Source organism: Pelmatolapia mariae, linkage group LG18, assembly GCF_036321145.2.
Source record: "Pelmatolapia mariae isolate MD_Pm_ZW linkage group LG18, Pm_UMD_F_2, whole genome shotgun sequence".
Classification (NCBI taxonomy): domain Eukaryota; kingdom Metazoa; phylum Chordata; class Actinopteri; order Cichliformes; family Cichlidae; genus Pelmatolapia; species Pelmatolapia mariae.
This window is the reverse complement of record NC_086243.1, coordinates 7,648,175-7,664,879: the sequence shown is the minus strand read 5'-3', so window position 1 is coordinate 7,664,879 and position 16,705 is coordinate 7,648,175. Positions and strand designations below refer to the sequence as shown.

General features: G+C 41.8%; 2 protein-coding genes across 2 annotated transcripts; both read right to left on the bottom strand.

Moving 5' to 3' along the window:
* Positions 1–454: 454 nt before the first annotated feature.
* gorasp1a (golgi reassembly stacking protein 1a) lies at positions 455–6,135 on the bottom strand. The gene is made up of 9 exons (XM_063461270.1): positions 5,978–6,135; positions 5,256–5,336; positions 4,918–5,121; positions 4,720–4,806; positions 4,494–4,624; positions 3,101–3,233; positions 2,914–3,019; positions 2,684–2,827; positions 455–2,016 (listed from the first exon to the last, which is right to left on the bottom strand). Exons 1-9 carry the CDS (start codon positions 6,038–6,040, stop codon positions 1,586–1,588), a joined length of 1,380 nt encoding a protein of 459 aa, XP_063317340.1. The 5' UTR covers positions 6,041–6,135; the 3' UTR covers positions 455–1,585.
* Positions 6,136–7,561: 1,426 nt separating this feature from the next.
* On the bottom strand, positions 7,562–15,205 carry LOC134617545 (cysteine/serine-rich nuclear protein 1-like). The gene is made up of 5 exons (XM_063462823.1): positions 15,077–15,205; positions 12,503–12,723; positions 9,746–10,008; positions 9,361–9,663; positions 7,562–9,083 (listed from the first exon to the last, which is right to left on the bottom strand). The coding sequence occupies exons 2-5, from the start codon at positions 12,720–12,722 to the stop codon at positions 8,121–8,123; spliced, it is 1,749 nt and encodes a 582-aa protein (XP_063318893.1). The 5' UTR covers position 12,723; positions 15,077–15,205; the 3' UTR covers positions 7,562–8,120.
* Positions 15,206–16,705: the final 1,500 nt, after the last annotated feature.

Genomic DNA, 16,705 nt, shown 5'->3' with positions numbered 1-16,705 from the left:
GGAGCATAAATTTAACTTGAAGGGGAATCTCATCTGAGATAACATACGAACATTCAGCCACTGTGGGAACTTCACCAAAGTGTAATAAATGCTAACACCTATCTTGTCGCTTGGTGTGTCACCAAGCCACAACAACAGATCTTTTCATTGTAAATTCCTGGAGTTTAATTTTGCCACAAGTGTGTGTAATGCCATAGCAGGAGGGAGGATGCATTGAGTGAGCTCTAATTGGCCAAAAATAAAAAATAAAAATCCAAGATGGGTACAAATAATCAGGCCATAACTCTGCAATATCCATTATTGTAATCATTTGTGAAATATGTATATTTTAGGCATTCAAAGAAATAAATTGGAATGGTTTAACAATGACAGATTTTACCGGGATTATAAATGGCTGTCTCGAGTTGTATTGTGTTGAGCTGATCCAAGTGAAATAAGAGAAACGAGGGACTCCTTTTCTTTTTCTCCCAGTGATTGTTTAACCATCAAAGATTCACCCATTTCACATTCATCAAGACTTTGCACTCATTCCTAATAAAACAGACAATTCATTGATAAAAATATCTGCAAAAAATACTTTTTCTTATTTTACACACTAGCACCTACTTGACCAATGAAAACTATTAAGATGCCCCTAAAAATAAAACAAAAACCAAAAAAAAAACATCAATTACTCAAGTATTACTAACTTGGCAGTCTTACATTTAATCAAATGCTTACTTTACATTAGCAATGCATTGTCTATGAAATGAAAGGTGGGTATAATCTAGTGTTGCATAGGTCATGGAAATTAAAAGGGGGCATAAATCTGGCTATACAGCAGTAAACATCCATTTTAGACTTATTACAAAGTACATCACAACAAAATCTAATTAAATATTAGTGTTAAAAACAAAAGTAAAACCTGTGCTGACCGTTTCTATTCAGCATCGTCCCATAGTGAAAGCCCTTTATGTAGTGTCACCAATCTGGAGGACATAAAGTAAAATGTCCCATGTCTTATAATTAAAAGTGTTTCTTTGGGTAAGAGTTTAAACGACGTTGCTTCAAAACATTAAACGTAACACTGCACCACCGCCAAAGACTATGGCGACTAATCTGAGTGGCCAACCGTCTAGTAACTTCAAAAAAATATTGATAATTGTCCTTGATATAAAGGTGCAGCTGTGCTTTGCAATATGTCTGTCTTTGGAAAAATTCAAGTTTTGTCACATCGGCATACCAGAAGCAGTCTCATTACCCGTATGATCCAAATTTGCACTCGGAAGGAAAAAGTTTGACCTTTAAAAACTGTTCTGGCTTACAACTAAGCAGTAACTGTAAATTCTCACATACAAAACACACAGAAGATTACTACAGTGCCTTTTCCTCACTCATCTTCTGCATTAATGCTGTAGCTGGTTTATGTAGTGTCACCAATCTGCTGATGCAGTCTTACATGCAAACAAGACAGACTGACAAGATAAAGTTTTCCCTCTGATTATCTATCCTAAAATCATTTCTTTAAAAACAAAACGATTGTCATCGACACTTTGCATTTGTCTGGCCTGATTTAAGCCTACTCAAAATGCGACTTCTTGGGTTCCTACTCATCATCGTGCTCATGGTCACAGTGGTGAGCAGAAGCCACATGCAGAGGCTCTGCCATCTCATCCACTGACCCGAGAGTGTCCTCGATGGTCTGAGGTGGAGACCTGTCTGCGGTGGACTCCTCGGTGACCAGAGATGGGATGAGATCAACAGGAGATGAGCGAGGAAGGTCTTCAGCGGCCACAGAAGGCTCAAGAGAAAAAGACAACGCACCTATAGTTGGACTTTGGCTATCACTAGACTCAATGAGAGAGCTCTGTGGCTCTGCACACTCTGTGAGCAGGTGGGAGAGTCCAGCTGGTGCGACGCTTGAATCAGCAGACAAGAGAGCAGGAGTGAGGTCTCTGGCTGCCTGGGAGATGTGCTCTTGTGGCTCATTCTGGTGGTCTGCTGATGATGGGAGCAGAACACTGTCCTCCAACTCTTCTGTAATAAAACAAATATGGTTGAATTCAACAGAAGTGGATGAGAGAACTATATTAACATGCAACATATTTCAGTGGCAGATGGCTAGTTCTCACTGAGCCTGGTTATACTAGAGGTTTCTTCCTGTTAGAAGAGAGTTTTTCTTCCCACTGTCGCCAAGTGCTTGCTCATAAGAGATGTTTCATTGTTGGGGTTTTCTGTGTATTAAGTTTTTGCCTTAAGTTTTTCCCAAATTAAAAGGCGACTGTGGTTCAGGGGGTTGGGAGGCTCATCTTGTAACCGGAAGGTTGCTGGTTTGATCCCCAGCTCTGTCTGTCTTGGTCATTGTATCCTTGGGCAAGACACTTCACCTACCACCTACTGGTGATGGCCAGAGGGGCCGATGGCGCGATATGGCAGCCTCGCTTCTGTCAGTCTGCCCCAGGGCAGCTGTGGCTACAACTGTAGCTTGCCTCCACCAGTGTGTGAATGTGAGAATGAATGAATAGTGGAATTGTAAAGCGCTTTGAGGGTCTCGAAAAGCGCTATATAAATGCAATCTATTATAAAGCACTTTGAGGTGACTGTTGTTCTGATTTGAACCTATATAAATGAAACTGAATATTTTTCTTAAAACTGATGCATGAAAGTCACTGGAGAATGATGAACAGCTGCCATACTGACTTACCAACACCAGATATCTCGCTTTCCTTCTCCTCATGCATCGCCAGCGAGGTGTTTGTCATGTCAATGGATGACATGGACAGATCCAGCCTGTCCACCAAGTCTGAAGGATCAGGGTTCATCACTGCCATTTCAGAATCAGAAAAACCTGGAAAATTCCAACAATAAAACACACATGTTAAGAAGATTTTTGCAAATACAGCATATGCTAAGGTGACCAGAATCTTAACTGACCAAGCTCGGTGACCCTTTGAATGGGTGGAGGTAGATAAGATTCCTCGAGGGTGACCTGCTCCAGGTTTAACTCTTCACTATTGCTTGAAGGTGCCATGAGAGGTGCCTGGAGACACATGCACACGGTGAAAGTTATTGACTGGTGTCAGCTTCTCAAATGTGAGTTTTTGCTTTATTTTACTGTCACCTCTGTGTATCCATGCATAGGCAGCTTTGGAGAGTGTTTCTCCTCAACATCAGGGGCAGAAGGCTCGACTGTTGATACTTCTGGATTAGCAGGGATTCGATGCAGGTAGCCATAACCGATGCCGCAACCCAAACTGCGGACAAACATTTGCAGATGCTTTAAGATATGATACAACAACTGATTAAGAATTTACACATGAAATCATAGTTGCAACATGCAAGGCCATCACCAAGTAAGACCCTATTCTGGGAATGTCTTATTTTAGGGATGTGAGGCTGATAGCCCACAGTGGGCTGGACCATTTTCTGTTGGTGTAAACTACATATATAATAAATGTGTAAATAATAAATATGAGAAAATATAGTGCAAGTTCAACAGTTTGTCCTTGTTTTTCTACACTATAATGAAATCTGTCAGCATGACTCTCTGGGCTTAAATTACAGAAAAGGTTTTACTAGCTCATTGCCCTGACTATCCTGTAATTTAAAAACTGAAAGTTCTTGTTACGTCACAAAAAAATGTTCTTTTTTCCGGTTTTCTAAGGAGCTTGGAAAGAAAAGCGTCTGGACTTCTTTAAGTGGCTTTAAGACGTTTCACCTCTCATCCGAGAAGCTTCTTCAGCTGCAGGGTCAAAAGATGGAGAGTCCCAGATTTAAGCCTTGTGGGAGTGTCCCCCCGAGAGGGACAATGGACCCCCTAATGATCCTCTACCTAATCACATGAGCCAAGGTGTGAAACCTGGTGTAGGTCACAATCAGTCAAGGTTTCGGGTGAGCTCATTGTGAAACCCGTTCTCACACCTTGGCTCATGTGATAAGGTAGAGGAAGTCCAGAAGTCCAGACACTTTTCTTTCCAAGCTCCTTAGACTACAATGACCTGGATGACTGAGAAAACTTCACAGACATTTTTCTGGTTTTGTTTTTGTTTCTTTAGTGTGGGCCCATTGTAAAAAACCTGAAATTTCTATATCATAAAGTGAGAAAACAGGAACTTTTCTTTGATTGAAGCGTTTATTTATTACTTAATTATTAATTGGTTTAGTTAAAATTGCCATAAGTGAGATAGGAAAAGCTGTAAAACTTGTGAAAATACAGTTAAAAGTTTAAAATGTATGCCTTCCAGTGGGCTGGATCTGAGTCTTTGAAAAAAATATGGCCCCTGGGCCTTAGGCTGTCAAACCTGTTTTATTGGTTTACATTTACAGAAACAGTGTGTGAAAGAAAGTAGTCCATCTTCCTGCACTCTCTCTTTATGTAGCAAGTAAATTACTTAAGAAAGCTAAGCCAGCATAGATGACTCCACCCCCAGTTCAAATATGGTCACCAAACCAGTGGGTGACATGACAATGATTACATCCATCTTTTATATACTGTCAGCTGCATTTGGCCATACCTGCCCTCTCCTCCCCATGCTCCGTTTGGTGTGACCACCACCTCTCTGCATAGGTCCGTTTGTGTGTTGTACACCAGCAGCTTCAGAGGTTTTCCTTCATGGGCCTCAATCAGTGAGAAAAAGTCTTCTGACTGCAAATGACAAACTCTGAATTAACTACAGGAGGTGCAAATTTGAAATTTTCATGCCACAAGTAATGTTGCATGGTTCTAATAAGACATCTTACATCTTGCAAAACCTGATCTGCTCCCACAATATAGTCACTGTGGGGCTGAAGCCCCGCCAGTGCAGCCGGTGAACTGGCTTCCACATCCTTGGAGAAAACAGAAACAAAAGATGAAGCCATAATGGACTCACAGCTACAGAAGCTGAGACTACAGTGAAGCACAATGCGTTTTAGTAGTTCTTTGACGACGCGACTCACCAGGACATGCCAAACATTTTCATTGGCTCCCTGGTAGCTGCAGAAGCGAACACTAGCACCCAGCAGACCCTGCCCTCCCCACATGCTACTGGGCACCACCTCCAGCTCACGAACCCTAGTGGTTTTAGTGCTGTACACCTCCATCTTCACTGCTCTCTCCATGTTGGCTTTCAGAACCTCCTTCAAAAGGTCATTCTCCTCATTCTGGTGTGGAATAATTAAAGAAGACAACAATTATAGCAACCAGCTGTGTTAACCTTCTTCTTTTTTCATGTTCATCAGTCACAGTGAATAACCAGTAAATGAAATTGTTATTATATGGCTGTAATTAAACTTACAAGTCTCTTGTTGTCAAGAGCCAGGATGAAGTCGAAGAAGGGCTGCAGGCCAGCCTTCTCTGCAGGGGAATTTGGCTGCACCTGTCAAAATAAATACAAGCAAGTCTGCACTTTAATCTGTGAAGAATATGATTTACTGGAATGTTTTAATTCAAATTAATATATAAGCAAGCAAATTTACAGAAAACCTAAATATTGCATCATTATTTTAAATTTAAAAAAAAAATAACAGCGTCGCAAACGCACATCTTGATCACTCGCATCGATTTATCAGTCAATCGACTAACCATTTAAGCATCACTGAACTATAATCCAAAGTACTGCTTGTATTTTTTGCTGAAGCATGAAATGGTTATAGGAAAGCGGTTCGTTCTAAGCCGGTAAACATTTATTTCCATTAATGCTGTCGTCGCGCTAGTTCTACTTGTCAAAGCATCACTTCCGGGCACTTATTAAAACAAGCTCAGTGGACTCAGACTTCTTAAAAGACTTTCTTTGCGACAAGTTATATGTTGTGCTAACATTTTATTTCTTAATAACACCGTAAATAAATACGTCCTAATGCACAGCTGCGCCCACAATGACACGTAAACTCCGTCTCTTCTGTCAGGTTTTTGAAACTACGAAGCTAGCTACCTGTTAGCATACAACACAGTTCATGATAAGCTGCTGTACATTCAGCTCCAGTTTCAGAGAAAAACGAGCCACGTTATAAGCCTTACACCGTGCACATGATATCCATACGTCCCTCCTTCGGATGCTTCTGAACTCTGAGATAAACCCATTTCTGCCTGGAACTCGTTTAAAAATTACTGTCATCAGAAAATACCGACAATTACCACGGTTGACAGTTCTCGGCCATCTTGTCCGCAGCCCAAACCAGTCGAACATCGCTGCTGTCGATCCTCGGACACCGTGCAGGGTCGCACATCATTGACAGTGTTTATTTGCTGCCTCATACTTCAGATTCTGTTAAACCGGTTTCAAATTTCAGTGTTATTTGATGTGACTCAGCTGTGACGCCTGCAAAGTTAGCAAATTTCATAAACCCGTATCTTATATGATTAGTACCCACAAAACATTCAATTTTTAAAATAAGGACTTTTTCTATTCTAGGAATGTTTTTTTTGTTTTGTTTTTTTGCATATTTTTAACTTAATGGCAGCAACACATATCAGACAAAGTTAGGACAGGGCCATGTTTACCACTGTGTAGCATCCCCTCTATTTATAACAGCAGTCAGTAAACATCTGGGAACTGAGGAGACCAGCTGTTGGACTTTCAGAAGAGGAATGTTGTCCTATTCTTGTCTGATAGAGTATTCTAGCTGTTCAACAGTCCTGGGTCTTATTTTTCCTACTTTTTTGTTCCATGATGCTTTAACTAGTGAAAGGTCTGGCCTGCAGGAAGGCTGGACTCTTCTACTCCAAAGCCATGCTGTTGTAATAGCTGCTGATTGCAGTTAAGCATCATCTTTCGGAAATATGCAAGACTTTCCATGAAAAAGATGTTATGTCGATGGATCATATGTTTCTGTAAAACCTCTATATGCGTTATGTCATTGATGGAGCCTTTCCAGATGTGCAAACTGCCATTTCCACAGATACTGCTGCACCCCAATAACATGAGAGATGAAGGTTTTTAGGTGCTGATGGAAAAAGAAAAAAAGAATTTAAATTGTAATTCCTGTGACCACAGAACAGCTTCCCACTTTGCTTCAATCCACTGTAAATGAGTTCTGACTCACAGAAGACAGGATCATGTTCACATATGGCTTCTTCTTTGCACAACATTAATCTGCATTTGTGGTAAACTGTGTTCACAGTCTTCACAATTTTACACTGAGGATCATCATGCTGAAATTATTCCAGAATTTGTAGACACAGTTTTAAGTTGATTAGTGAATCTATGCTCATATTTACTTCTGAGAAGTTCTGCATCTCTAAGATGTTCTTTTTATAGTGTATAGTTTCAAAATGTTGGTCCAGCTATTTCTTCTTAGTGCCACTTTTTTTTTTAACATTTCTAACCTTTCATTGCTCTCGTCCCAACTTTTTTGAGACACGTGCATTTTCATTAACTAATGAAATGTCTTACTTTGTTTCGTGCATTTGATATGCTTTCTGGGTTCTATTATGAATACAGTGTGGCATTATGAAATTGGAAGATTGGTGCTTTCTATTTTCCTTTAGATTTTACTCAGCACAACATTTTTGGATTTTGGTTTGTAGTGTAAGTAGTGGGAGCACCTGGAACAACCACAGAAATAGAGACTTTCATACAAAATTGCACCTCAAACAAAAAACTGCAATCAAATAAATAAAAATATTTTATTATTCCATCACAGACACACTCTGACCATACTGCTAAACACATAACAGATAATCCACAGTGACCCTGGCAGTTATTAAGAAAAAATATTCACATACTAGAGGCTGGAGTCATGAGTCACAGTGGATTAGCTCTATCCTGTCTTGGCCACCTTCCAGCAGTATAAACGTGTTTCTATTCACATGGCACCTCTCCTTGCATACTCTCTGTGGTATGGGCACGATGACAAAAAAAAATTAAATAACACATCAGATTATTATTATATAGTTTTAGGAAATTAAAAAAGACATATATTCTAGGCAAATACTTCTTCAAATACTCAAGGCAAATATTTTTTCAGCAATGGAAAAATATCCAGCTACGAAAAATATGTCATCATCCATTATTCTTTGTACATCAAAATATTATTACAAATACATAAAAGCAGTGCTCTGGACATTACATTCTCTCACACATTTTCTTTTATCGTATCACAAGAATTCCTTAAATCTGCTTAAAAGAAAAAAAAAGTTGGGTATCAGTGACTGAATAAATCTACTCTGTGTTCTGTTCAGTTAACCCGATCAGAGACTCCAGGAGCTGGGTGCTCGACTCGTACTGTGGCAAACTGACGGAGCTAAACAGCTGGAGGTGGCGAAAACTGTCTGGGTGTCTGTGCCCTTTGAAAGAGCTGTGCAGTGGTCCGCAGGGATAATCGCTGTCAAAGAACTCCAGGTCGGAGTCAGAGGACAGACTCAAGTCCATGTATCTGCCAAAGGAATAGTCCACAGTGGGAGAGGGTGTGTTTGGCAAGCCATCGAGAGAGTCGTCGTCGAAGATGTCTCTGGGTTGATTCGCATTTTCATCAAGATAATCTGTCACTGAGTTCCTGCTTATATTGTCTGCGAATGTGTCGACTGTGTGTGGTCCCATACTGTCAGTAGTACTGCTGTGAGTGGCAGAGCCGCTGCTGTGCTGTGTCACTGGGTCTCTTTGAAGCCTCAGGTGGCTGTATGAGGAGTAGTTATTATTGTCCGAGTCACAGAGACTAAGAGCACGGCTCAACCCTCCATCAACGTCAGGGAGACTGTGACCCCCGCTGCAGCCTCCTCCTGCATCGCAGTCAGAGGAGGAGCAAGAGGATTCAGTCATATCGCTGCTGCAGCTGTTCTCCTCCACTACCAAGCGTTCTGGGATGAAATGGAATGAAGGGGTGGCAGGCATGGTGACAGGAAGGCCAGCCTCCTCTGAGGCAAAGCCAAAGGGACAGCTCTTGTCCTGTGCATTCTGCTCTGTACAGACTTCCTCCTCCTCCTCTTCATGCTGTTGAATCACCTCTGTAAGTCCAGCCCGGTCCTCAGGGCTCTGTTTTTCATCTTGCAAACGGCGCTCTAATTCCAGTCTCATGACGGTGTGGATGTAATGAGTCTGCACACGGCGGGAGTCAAACTCGAAGCGTCCCTGAATGTTACCACAGCTGTCCTTACTGCAGCCACACGGGAAATTGGAGTGGTCCACCTGTATGTGACAATAGCAAGGAAAGAAAATGGTGATTTACTCATAAACAGAACCTACTGACTCAGCTTAGTGATTCACTGATTCTCTGCATCAGTGAGTCACTAAGAAACAAACGTAGGTGAAATAATAACCAACCTTCAGCATCTGACTATATACAAGCATACGTACCCACCTTAGACTACAATTTACATTCAAATTAGTCTTAATTACACATGTTGAACCTACCCTTTATGGAGGGAAGGTTTGGAGAAGAAATTCTGTGTATGTGGAGATGTACCTGACACTTAATGCCCGCCAGACTGCACGCGCAGGTCTCCGGCTCACAGAAGCCTCGGCAGTCACATCCACAGGTCTCTCTAGAGAGTCGCAAGGCATGAAGCTGCCTCTTCTCCTCCCTGTCGATGAACTTGACCCCTGCTCCTTGGAGGATGGCTTGGCGTTGTTTAGAGGAGAATGGCTGAAGGAAACCTCTGTCCTCCTGATCGCTATCACTGAAGTCGCTGTCAGTGTCTTCATCTGGGATTTGATCTGTAGTAAGCCTGTCTGCTTCCTGCTGGTCAATGGCCCCACTGGTAATCAGCTGGAGTGAGCACAACAGAAATAAGTCAGATAGGCGTCATGCAGACAGGCGCTGCAAAAGTTTAGAAATGAAATGCACCTACTTTGTGTTTTAAAGCTTCTAACCGCTCTTTCCTCCGTCTCTCTCTGAGCCTCTGTCTGCGCCTGTGCCGTTGTTCCAGTGCATGCTCGGATATCGTGTACCGTTGAAGGCTGCTGTGCTTCCGCACCATGCCAAGGGTGGCACCTCCACGGCTGGGCACGCTGGTAAAGCCCTGGCACCGTGGGAAGCTGAACACCGTCACCTGGTCAAAGCGTACGCTGCACGGTCTGCTTGCAAGCTTAGGCCTCTTCAGGATGGAGTGAGCTGGTTGTGTTTAGAAAACAAACAGCAGAATCATCACGTAAACTGAGGAACTACGGTACCTGGTTGTGGTGTAAAGTAAGTATCTGGTAAATGGCACCATAAGTACACTGTAAAACATAAGCATGTTGGTCAGCAAAATCATATATCAGTCCATCCTGGCAAAAAGAATTATGATGCAATAGTATTTCCTATATACAGAGGTTTTGGGACTCCCCAAACAGGAAAATGTTCATTGTTAAAATAAACTGGTTATTTTTTTAAAACCAGTTTTGTAAATTGGGGTTTCATTTACCCATGAATAGTACACACCTGTGTGCTATATGGTTAAAAATACCTCCTATAGTTCTGTCAAATAAGATATTTTTTGTAATTTTCTCCTCCCCAAAAGCAGGAGAGGCCAGGAAATAGAAATTTATTTTAGGTTTACTTCAGCATAAATAACTAAGACATGGATTTCAAGATGAAGTATTCCCAAAGAGTAAGAAGAACATTAAGGCTGAACAGTGACAGAATAAAAAAAGGACTTTGTTAAATAAAGGGTCCTTAATGACTGTGAACTTCTGAATATAGACTCATTCCCCTGAAATTAACCCCCATAATGATAATAAAAGACATGTATCTGTAAAGTTACTTCAAGCACACCTATTATTCTTTTCCTTATTATTAAAAATGACAAATGTTACAAATAATTGTCCATCAATTGTTTGAACCTTATGTCTGTGAGGGGCATCCAATCAGAATAAAAGGAATGGGAGATAAAATGGCTTATTTCAGACAGTGGATTAAATCATTGTTGGTTGGTTTTGATTATGTGAATCATGCAAAGCTACTCTAGAAGAATCTTTGTGTAAAGTGCTGTTTGATGTGTGTATAAAAGGGGCGCTTTAAAGAAATTAAGCAAAACTTTAACATTTGACTTTTCAACTTGGTCAACAAGGTGTACACACAGATCCTCAGGCTCTATTTTTTATGTTTCCAAATGATTACCATCAGAAAAAAGAAATCTATTTGGTCATTTTAATTCCTAATTTGCTCTTTCAAGAGCGATGCCACATTCTCACAGACAGAGTCCGCCTTGCTCAAAGTTAAGCGCTGCTTTGAAGTACTGTTTAAGTCCCTTTTCTCCTAATTTCACATGAAGCACAATTCCAGGAAAAGATTCCTTGATGCCTGATAAATACGGGCTGAGCTGTGACATAGACTTTGCAGGTCTCAGCGTGGCCACTAGGGGACACACTACAGGTGCTTCACTACAGAGGCCAGGGTCAACAGTTGAACACATGTACAAAGGAAATACCAAGACGGGTCGATTGCAACAACAGGCTGATCAACAGAACAAAGAGGGGGAGAGACGTGATCTGCTTTGCTGCCTGCTGCTACTTGGGTGTTTATCACAGTATAATTAGGCACTGGCAGTTTAGTTTTCAATCCATTCATCGGGTTACTGCTTGATGTAACAGTTTGGCTTCAACAAATTGCCTGACCTTCACACATAACTGAGGCTGAACTCCAGTTGCAAAAGTCAGTAAACAAGGGAGACCAGCTGATTAAGCTTGCCTCAGCTGCTGTTTGTCCAGGCAACTTCCACACCGAATCCATCAAGTCTAGCAGACACCGTGTTTGTCCTGTCCAAGAGATTACTGTAAATATTCTGAAAACATTTTCCCCAAACCTTTGTTTGTTTGGACATGACCCAAAGCATGTCTCTGTGTCTGTCTTTTCCCTCCTCCAGCTCGCTCTTCCTATTTTCACCTCCCGATCCTCTTATTTCCTCTGTGGTGAACCATCGGCCACCCACAGACCTCTCTGTGTCTCTCCTCTGGCTGCCGGTGCCTCATTACGAATCTCTGTCCTTTGGGACATTCAACTTCTCCTCTTGCCTCGCTCTCTAACGTGTGTGTGCTGTTGTTGTCTCTCAGTCCATCTGTGTGCCAGTTCCCTTCTCCTTTATGTGTGTGAAATGTGTGTTCTGTTAGTGCAGCTTGTTTCGCTTCTGAGGCTCAAGTATTTGTTTAGCGGCACCTGGATGTGGCTTGATATCCTCCTGTATCTACAGATCTATAATTGCGTCAGCCTGATTGCCCGCTTATTAACATCTCTGGCAATCCTGTTCTTTGATGCATCAAATTTTGTGACTATAAGCACTTCCAGTGATGATAGATGGGGTGTGCAGCCTCGTGATATTTGAATAAAGGCCATTTGATATGGCTTGTTTAAAGTGACCCTGCTATTCAAATTGATTCCACAACTTCCTAGCACTCAGGCAAATGATCTTCTACACAACCGGCCAGGCAGTCCAGAGGCGAGCCATCCTGCCTCTGTGTTATCTAGAACAGCCCTAAGGTTAGCGTTTTCATATCAGTCAGTCATAACTGTGCTGCTGCGGGGCGATAAGAGACACTCCTATAAAAAGCTGATGGGAAAGTGGACAGATAAGGAAGACGTTTGCATTATTTGAAAGACAAGGAAAAAAACAGCTGGTTTGAAGACTTACTGGGCAAACTGGTGGGTGAAGCAGGGCTGCGAGGTGTGAAATCTTGATTTTCAGAAGAGCCGCGCTCTCCGTCAGAGTCTGACTCTGAGGAGGAAGGAGAGGAGAGGGAGGATGGAGGAGACGAGCAGGAGGAGGAGGATGAGTAGGCATTGTCATCAACCTCTGCAAACTTTCTCTTAAGGATGCCTCTCATTGTTGCACTGCGGTGGTTGATATGCATTCTGCAGAAACAAAAAGGAAGCAGGGGCATTCGTTTGAATCACACAAGAAGAAAAAGGCATGGATTTTAGTCATTTACAATTAGATCTTATGCAAATCAGCACTTTAATACTGGAACAACTATTCAAGACAGCTGAACGATACTGAGACAGCGCTGCGTTCCCATGTGTATTGGAAACTGAGAACGTAAACAGCACGTTTCAAAAGCTAAGGGAAAGAACGATCTTCCTGCCGAAAGCTGTGTGTCAGCTGGTCGAGCCAGTTTCAGGCCACAAGTTTGTTTAGGCGAATTCAGTCTTGATAGTGATTATCCTACAAAGTCATGTTTCGTAAGTGGAACAATGTCAAGAGAAATCTTTTGTTGACTAACAACAGGATGAGTTATATATAAAAAAAAAAATCAACATTTCTTTTTCTTGTTCTTTTCCCCGCTGAGTAATTAAAATTCCAGTGATTCCTCCAGATTTTTGTGAAGAATTTGTGGAAACGGGCTGTCCAGTGGTTGTGTGCTAAGAGCTCGGGTGGGGTGGGTGGGGGATGTAATGGTTCAAGTGAATGCTATTTTTGGATGTGAACATGGAAATACAAACTCTGAGGGTTGCACACTTTGGCAAGACTTTCCTAAACTACTGAGAAAAAGTGAGTAGCAACAGAAAATAAAAGCTGTTAGGCACAAGCCCCATTTACTGCTTGCTTGTTTGAGGGCTGCAGCAGATGACCGCTTTTGTTCTGCTAAGTATTTTTAAATACTGACCGACCGGTTTGAGCCGTTTAAGCTCTGAAAACACAAAGCACAATTTTCTCAAAGAAGAACTTGGTTTACATATGTTTATGTGGTTTTGCTTGAGAAACATTAAAAAAACCTCTAAAAATCCATGTGAGAATAATACTGTAGAAGTCAGTCAGTGAATATGCACGTTTCCTATTTTTGCCCCGAAGAAATTTCAATGAAAAAAACAATTAAAATGTAAAGCCTGGCATATAGCTCTTATTCTTCTTTGCCAACAGTTAGAAACATCTGCGCTGAGCATGCTATTGTGATCCAATAGGTAACAGGACCGGGATATAGACTGAACTTAACACAAGCAACTGAAAACATACCACACACACCCACAGTTACACCAGAAGCATTTCTTTTTCTTGTCAGAGAAAAGGAATGTAAACCACTGCACTGACAGTCTGTCACTGCCCTACACTAATACACAGTCAGCCAGGGTCCACACGGGGCTTCTGATAGTCTGCAGTAAGCAAATACCTTAAAGCAGTGAGGCTGTGTGTGTGTGTGTGTGTGTGTGTGTGTGTGTGTGTGTGTGTGTGTGTGGCAACTTCCTGGATCCATCAGCAAATACGAGATGAAACAAGAGACTTCGCTCAGCTCCTACACTGTTTACACAAAAGGAACCATTGCTACAAAGACAGCTGGAAAGGAATTTATCTCAGGTGAAAAAGCATCTGCACAGTCATGCTCAAGGTTTCCAGAATCAGAGTGAGAGTTGTGTCTAATTAATACTGCAGAGCAGTGAACAAGCAGCACCCTCTTGTTCCAGTTCTATCACATTTATTACATTTAATATCTGACAGAGCAGAAAAGCCTCACAGTTCGCCTAGGTGTCCGCTGAGACCACATCAATAATTTAAAGGTTCAAAGCAGCAGCAGCAGCAACGGGGAGTGCGCGTGCGCGTTCACGTGTAACAGTAGGAGGGAGGTACTACACTGTGTTAACGCACATAAGTGATTAAGAAGAGGTTGCAGGACTTTTAATGGGAAAAAAAACGTACTTCAACGCCCAAATTCCACAACAATACAAGGATAGAATAAAGCGTTCAGACAATCATTAAATGCCTTAAGGAATGTTACACGAGGTTTTCACTGGAAGAGAGTAGGAGTCGTTTCCTGTTTGGCATAATAACAGTCATTAGGCAGCTGACCTCTTCACCTCGCGGAGGGAGACACACACAGCGATCATATCAGCCACAATGACAACACTGTTCCCCCCTGCTCGCTACAGGGCAAGCACTTGCGGGCACGGTCCCATTTAAACCAGCGTAAGCGCAGCAGGACACACACACACACACACACACACACACACACACACACACACACACACACACACACACACACACACACACACACACAAACAAGTTTTCTTCAACATTACTCTTATCCGTTAAGTGTTAAGGTGTGAAATATGAAGCAGAAAAACAGCATAACTGTAACTTATCACATTTCACAGAAATATGCTACACAGTTCTTATAAGCATAAAGAGAAGTGGAAAAAAAAGCATTAAACAATTTAAGGTCACTCTATAGGCTAAAGTATTTACTGACAGAGAGTTTTTTTTTTAGTTACTCACCACAAAGTAACACACAGCATAGTAACAAAGAAGGAGCAAATTGACACAAAGTTACGTGTCCTGTCCGCCGTCCAGCCAGCTGAGCATTGTGTGTCCGCCTGTGTTTAAGTGAAGCGACACAGTAGTACCAGTGTGATCATGAGAGGACTGGCTGGGAGCTCCCAAAGACACGAAACACGGCAACAAGATAGTTCACCCCCTCCTCGAAACCTCAACTATGTTTCTTGGGAAATCACGTACACGGCAGTTTCGCCTCATAAAACAGCAACAGCATTTTCGTTTTCATTAACGCTGAGCTTTTTGTATCACTTACCATAGTACGTTGACATTTCAGCACAGGTTAAACCTCGCGCAGAAGAAAGTAATAATATGTAAGACGCTGGCATAACAATGGAGTCATTAGCCTCGACGTAAACGTTTCAAGAGCTTAATATTTACTTGCTAGCAGTATAACAGCTTCCATCATTACTCTCTTATACTGTATCACTATTTTGTCCCATAGATTCATTAGCCAAAGCTCAATCGTTTAGCTTAATAATCCGGAAGTGTCGGGCAAGTACTTCTCTTGCTTACCATCAGTCCTCTGTGGCTGCCCTGTCTGTCTTGACGCAGACGGTGACACGCGTAGAGGCGGGAGACGCCTCTCACTCAGTGCTGCCCACAGATTCCTGTCTGTTGTGTTCACACTGTACTGTTCCCACTGGTGATGTGCTGGTAAATAACCTTTAAACCTCCAGCTGGTGATTATTATCAGAAGGCACTCAGCCACTGTTACAAACGAGTTAGGACACGAAGTGCCTTGGCAACGTTTATGTTTATTCCTATGTAGGGTGTATTTTTTTCTTTATTATTATTTTGTAGCAAATATCAGATCAACGCATTTGCAAATAAATACATAGAAAACACAAACATAAAAGAACTACAGAACTTACTTAAAGTAAAAGTAAAGTAAACATAATAGTATTTCAATTGTATTCAGACTTTCTTGGGGATTTAATCCTTTTATTTAAACAAGGCTTTCGCATCTTTGTAAGCCACCTTTAGACCTGTAGTAAAATTGTGATAAGACCATCATTAAACGTGAGATACAGCCTTTGGCGTTTGTGTTGTTTTCCTTTAATATATTTCCTGTTACATTGGTAGGAGTGGTGGTTCCAGTCAGGCACTTTAAGAAACGGTTTGCAGTGCAGAAGAGCTGAAGATGGCCAGGATTATGGATTTGGATGTAAAGCCTCTGCCCGTTTAACGCAAAGAAAAATCCTCTTTCTTGCTTTCACGCCACACTCCTCACAAGCAGATGTTGTCATAAATTAAAGCCTATAACATGTATACACACACACTCGTTATGGGCTATCCAAACAGAGCTTTTCTTACACCGTGAACCTTGTGGCTGAGTGAAGGTAAAGCGGCTGGACTTAAGATTCCAGTGCCTCTGCTTTTAAAGATAATCATAGGCTGTGCTCTATGTCCCCGACTGGGAGGAAAATGAAGCTCAGGGGAGACAGACAAAACAGATGGACAGACAGATGAACGGAAAGATGGACATGCCCAAAATACTCCTGGGCTCAAGCTTTGACCCCCTTGTGTTGATACAGATCTGTGCGGCAGTTTGAAAGGGTTAAATAATAA

Excerpts from the sequence above, each read along its gene's own strand:
- gorasp1a (XM_063461270.1), bottom strand. The coding sequence starts at position 6,040 with ATGGGTTTATCTCAGAGTTCAGAAGCATCCGAAGGAGGGACGTATGGA. Across the intron at positions 3,234-4,493 it reads GCATGGGGAGGAGAGGGCAG|TTTGGGTTGCGGCATCGGTT; the intron begins GTATGGCCAAAT and ends GTTTGTCCGCAG. Across the intron at positions 2,828-2,913 it reads TCAAAGGGTCACCGAGCTTG|GTTTTTCTGATTCTGAAATG; the intron begins GTCAGTTAAGAT and ends GGAATTTTCCAG.
- LOC134617545 (XM_063462823.1), bottom strand. The coding sequence starts at position 12,722 with ATGCATATCAACCACCGCAGTGCAACAATGAGAGGCATCCTTAAGAGA. Across the intron at positions 9,664-9,745 it reads TAGAAGCTTTAAAACACAAA|CTGATTACCAGTGGGGCCAT; the intron begins GTAGGTGCATTT and ends TGCTCACTCCAG. Across the intron at positions 9,084-9,360 it reads TGGCGGGCATTAAGTGTCAG|GTGGACCACTCCAATTTCCC; the intron begins GTACATCTCCAC and ends TGTCACATACAG.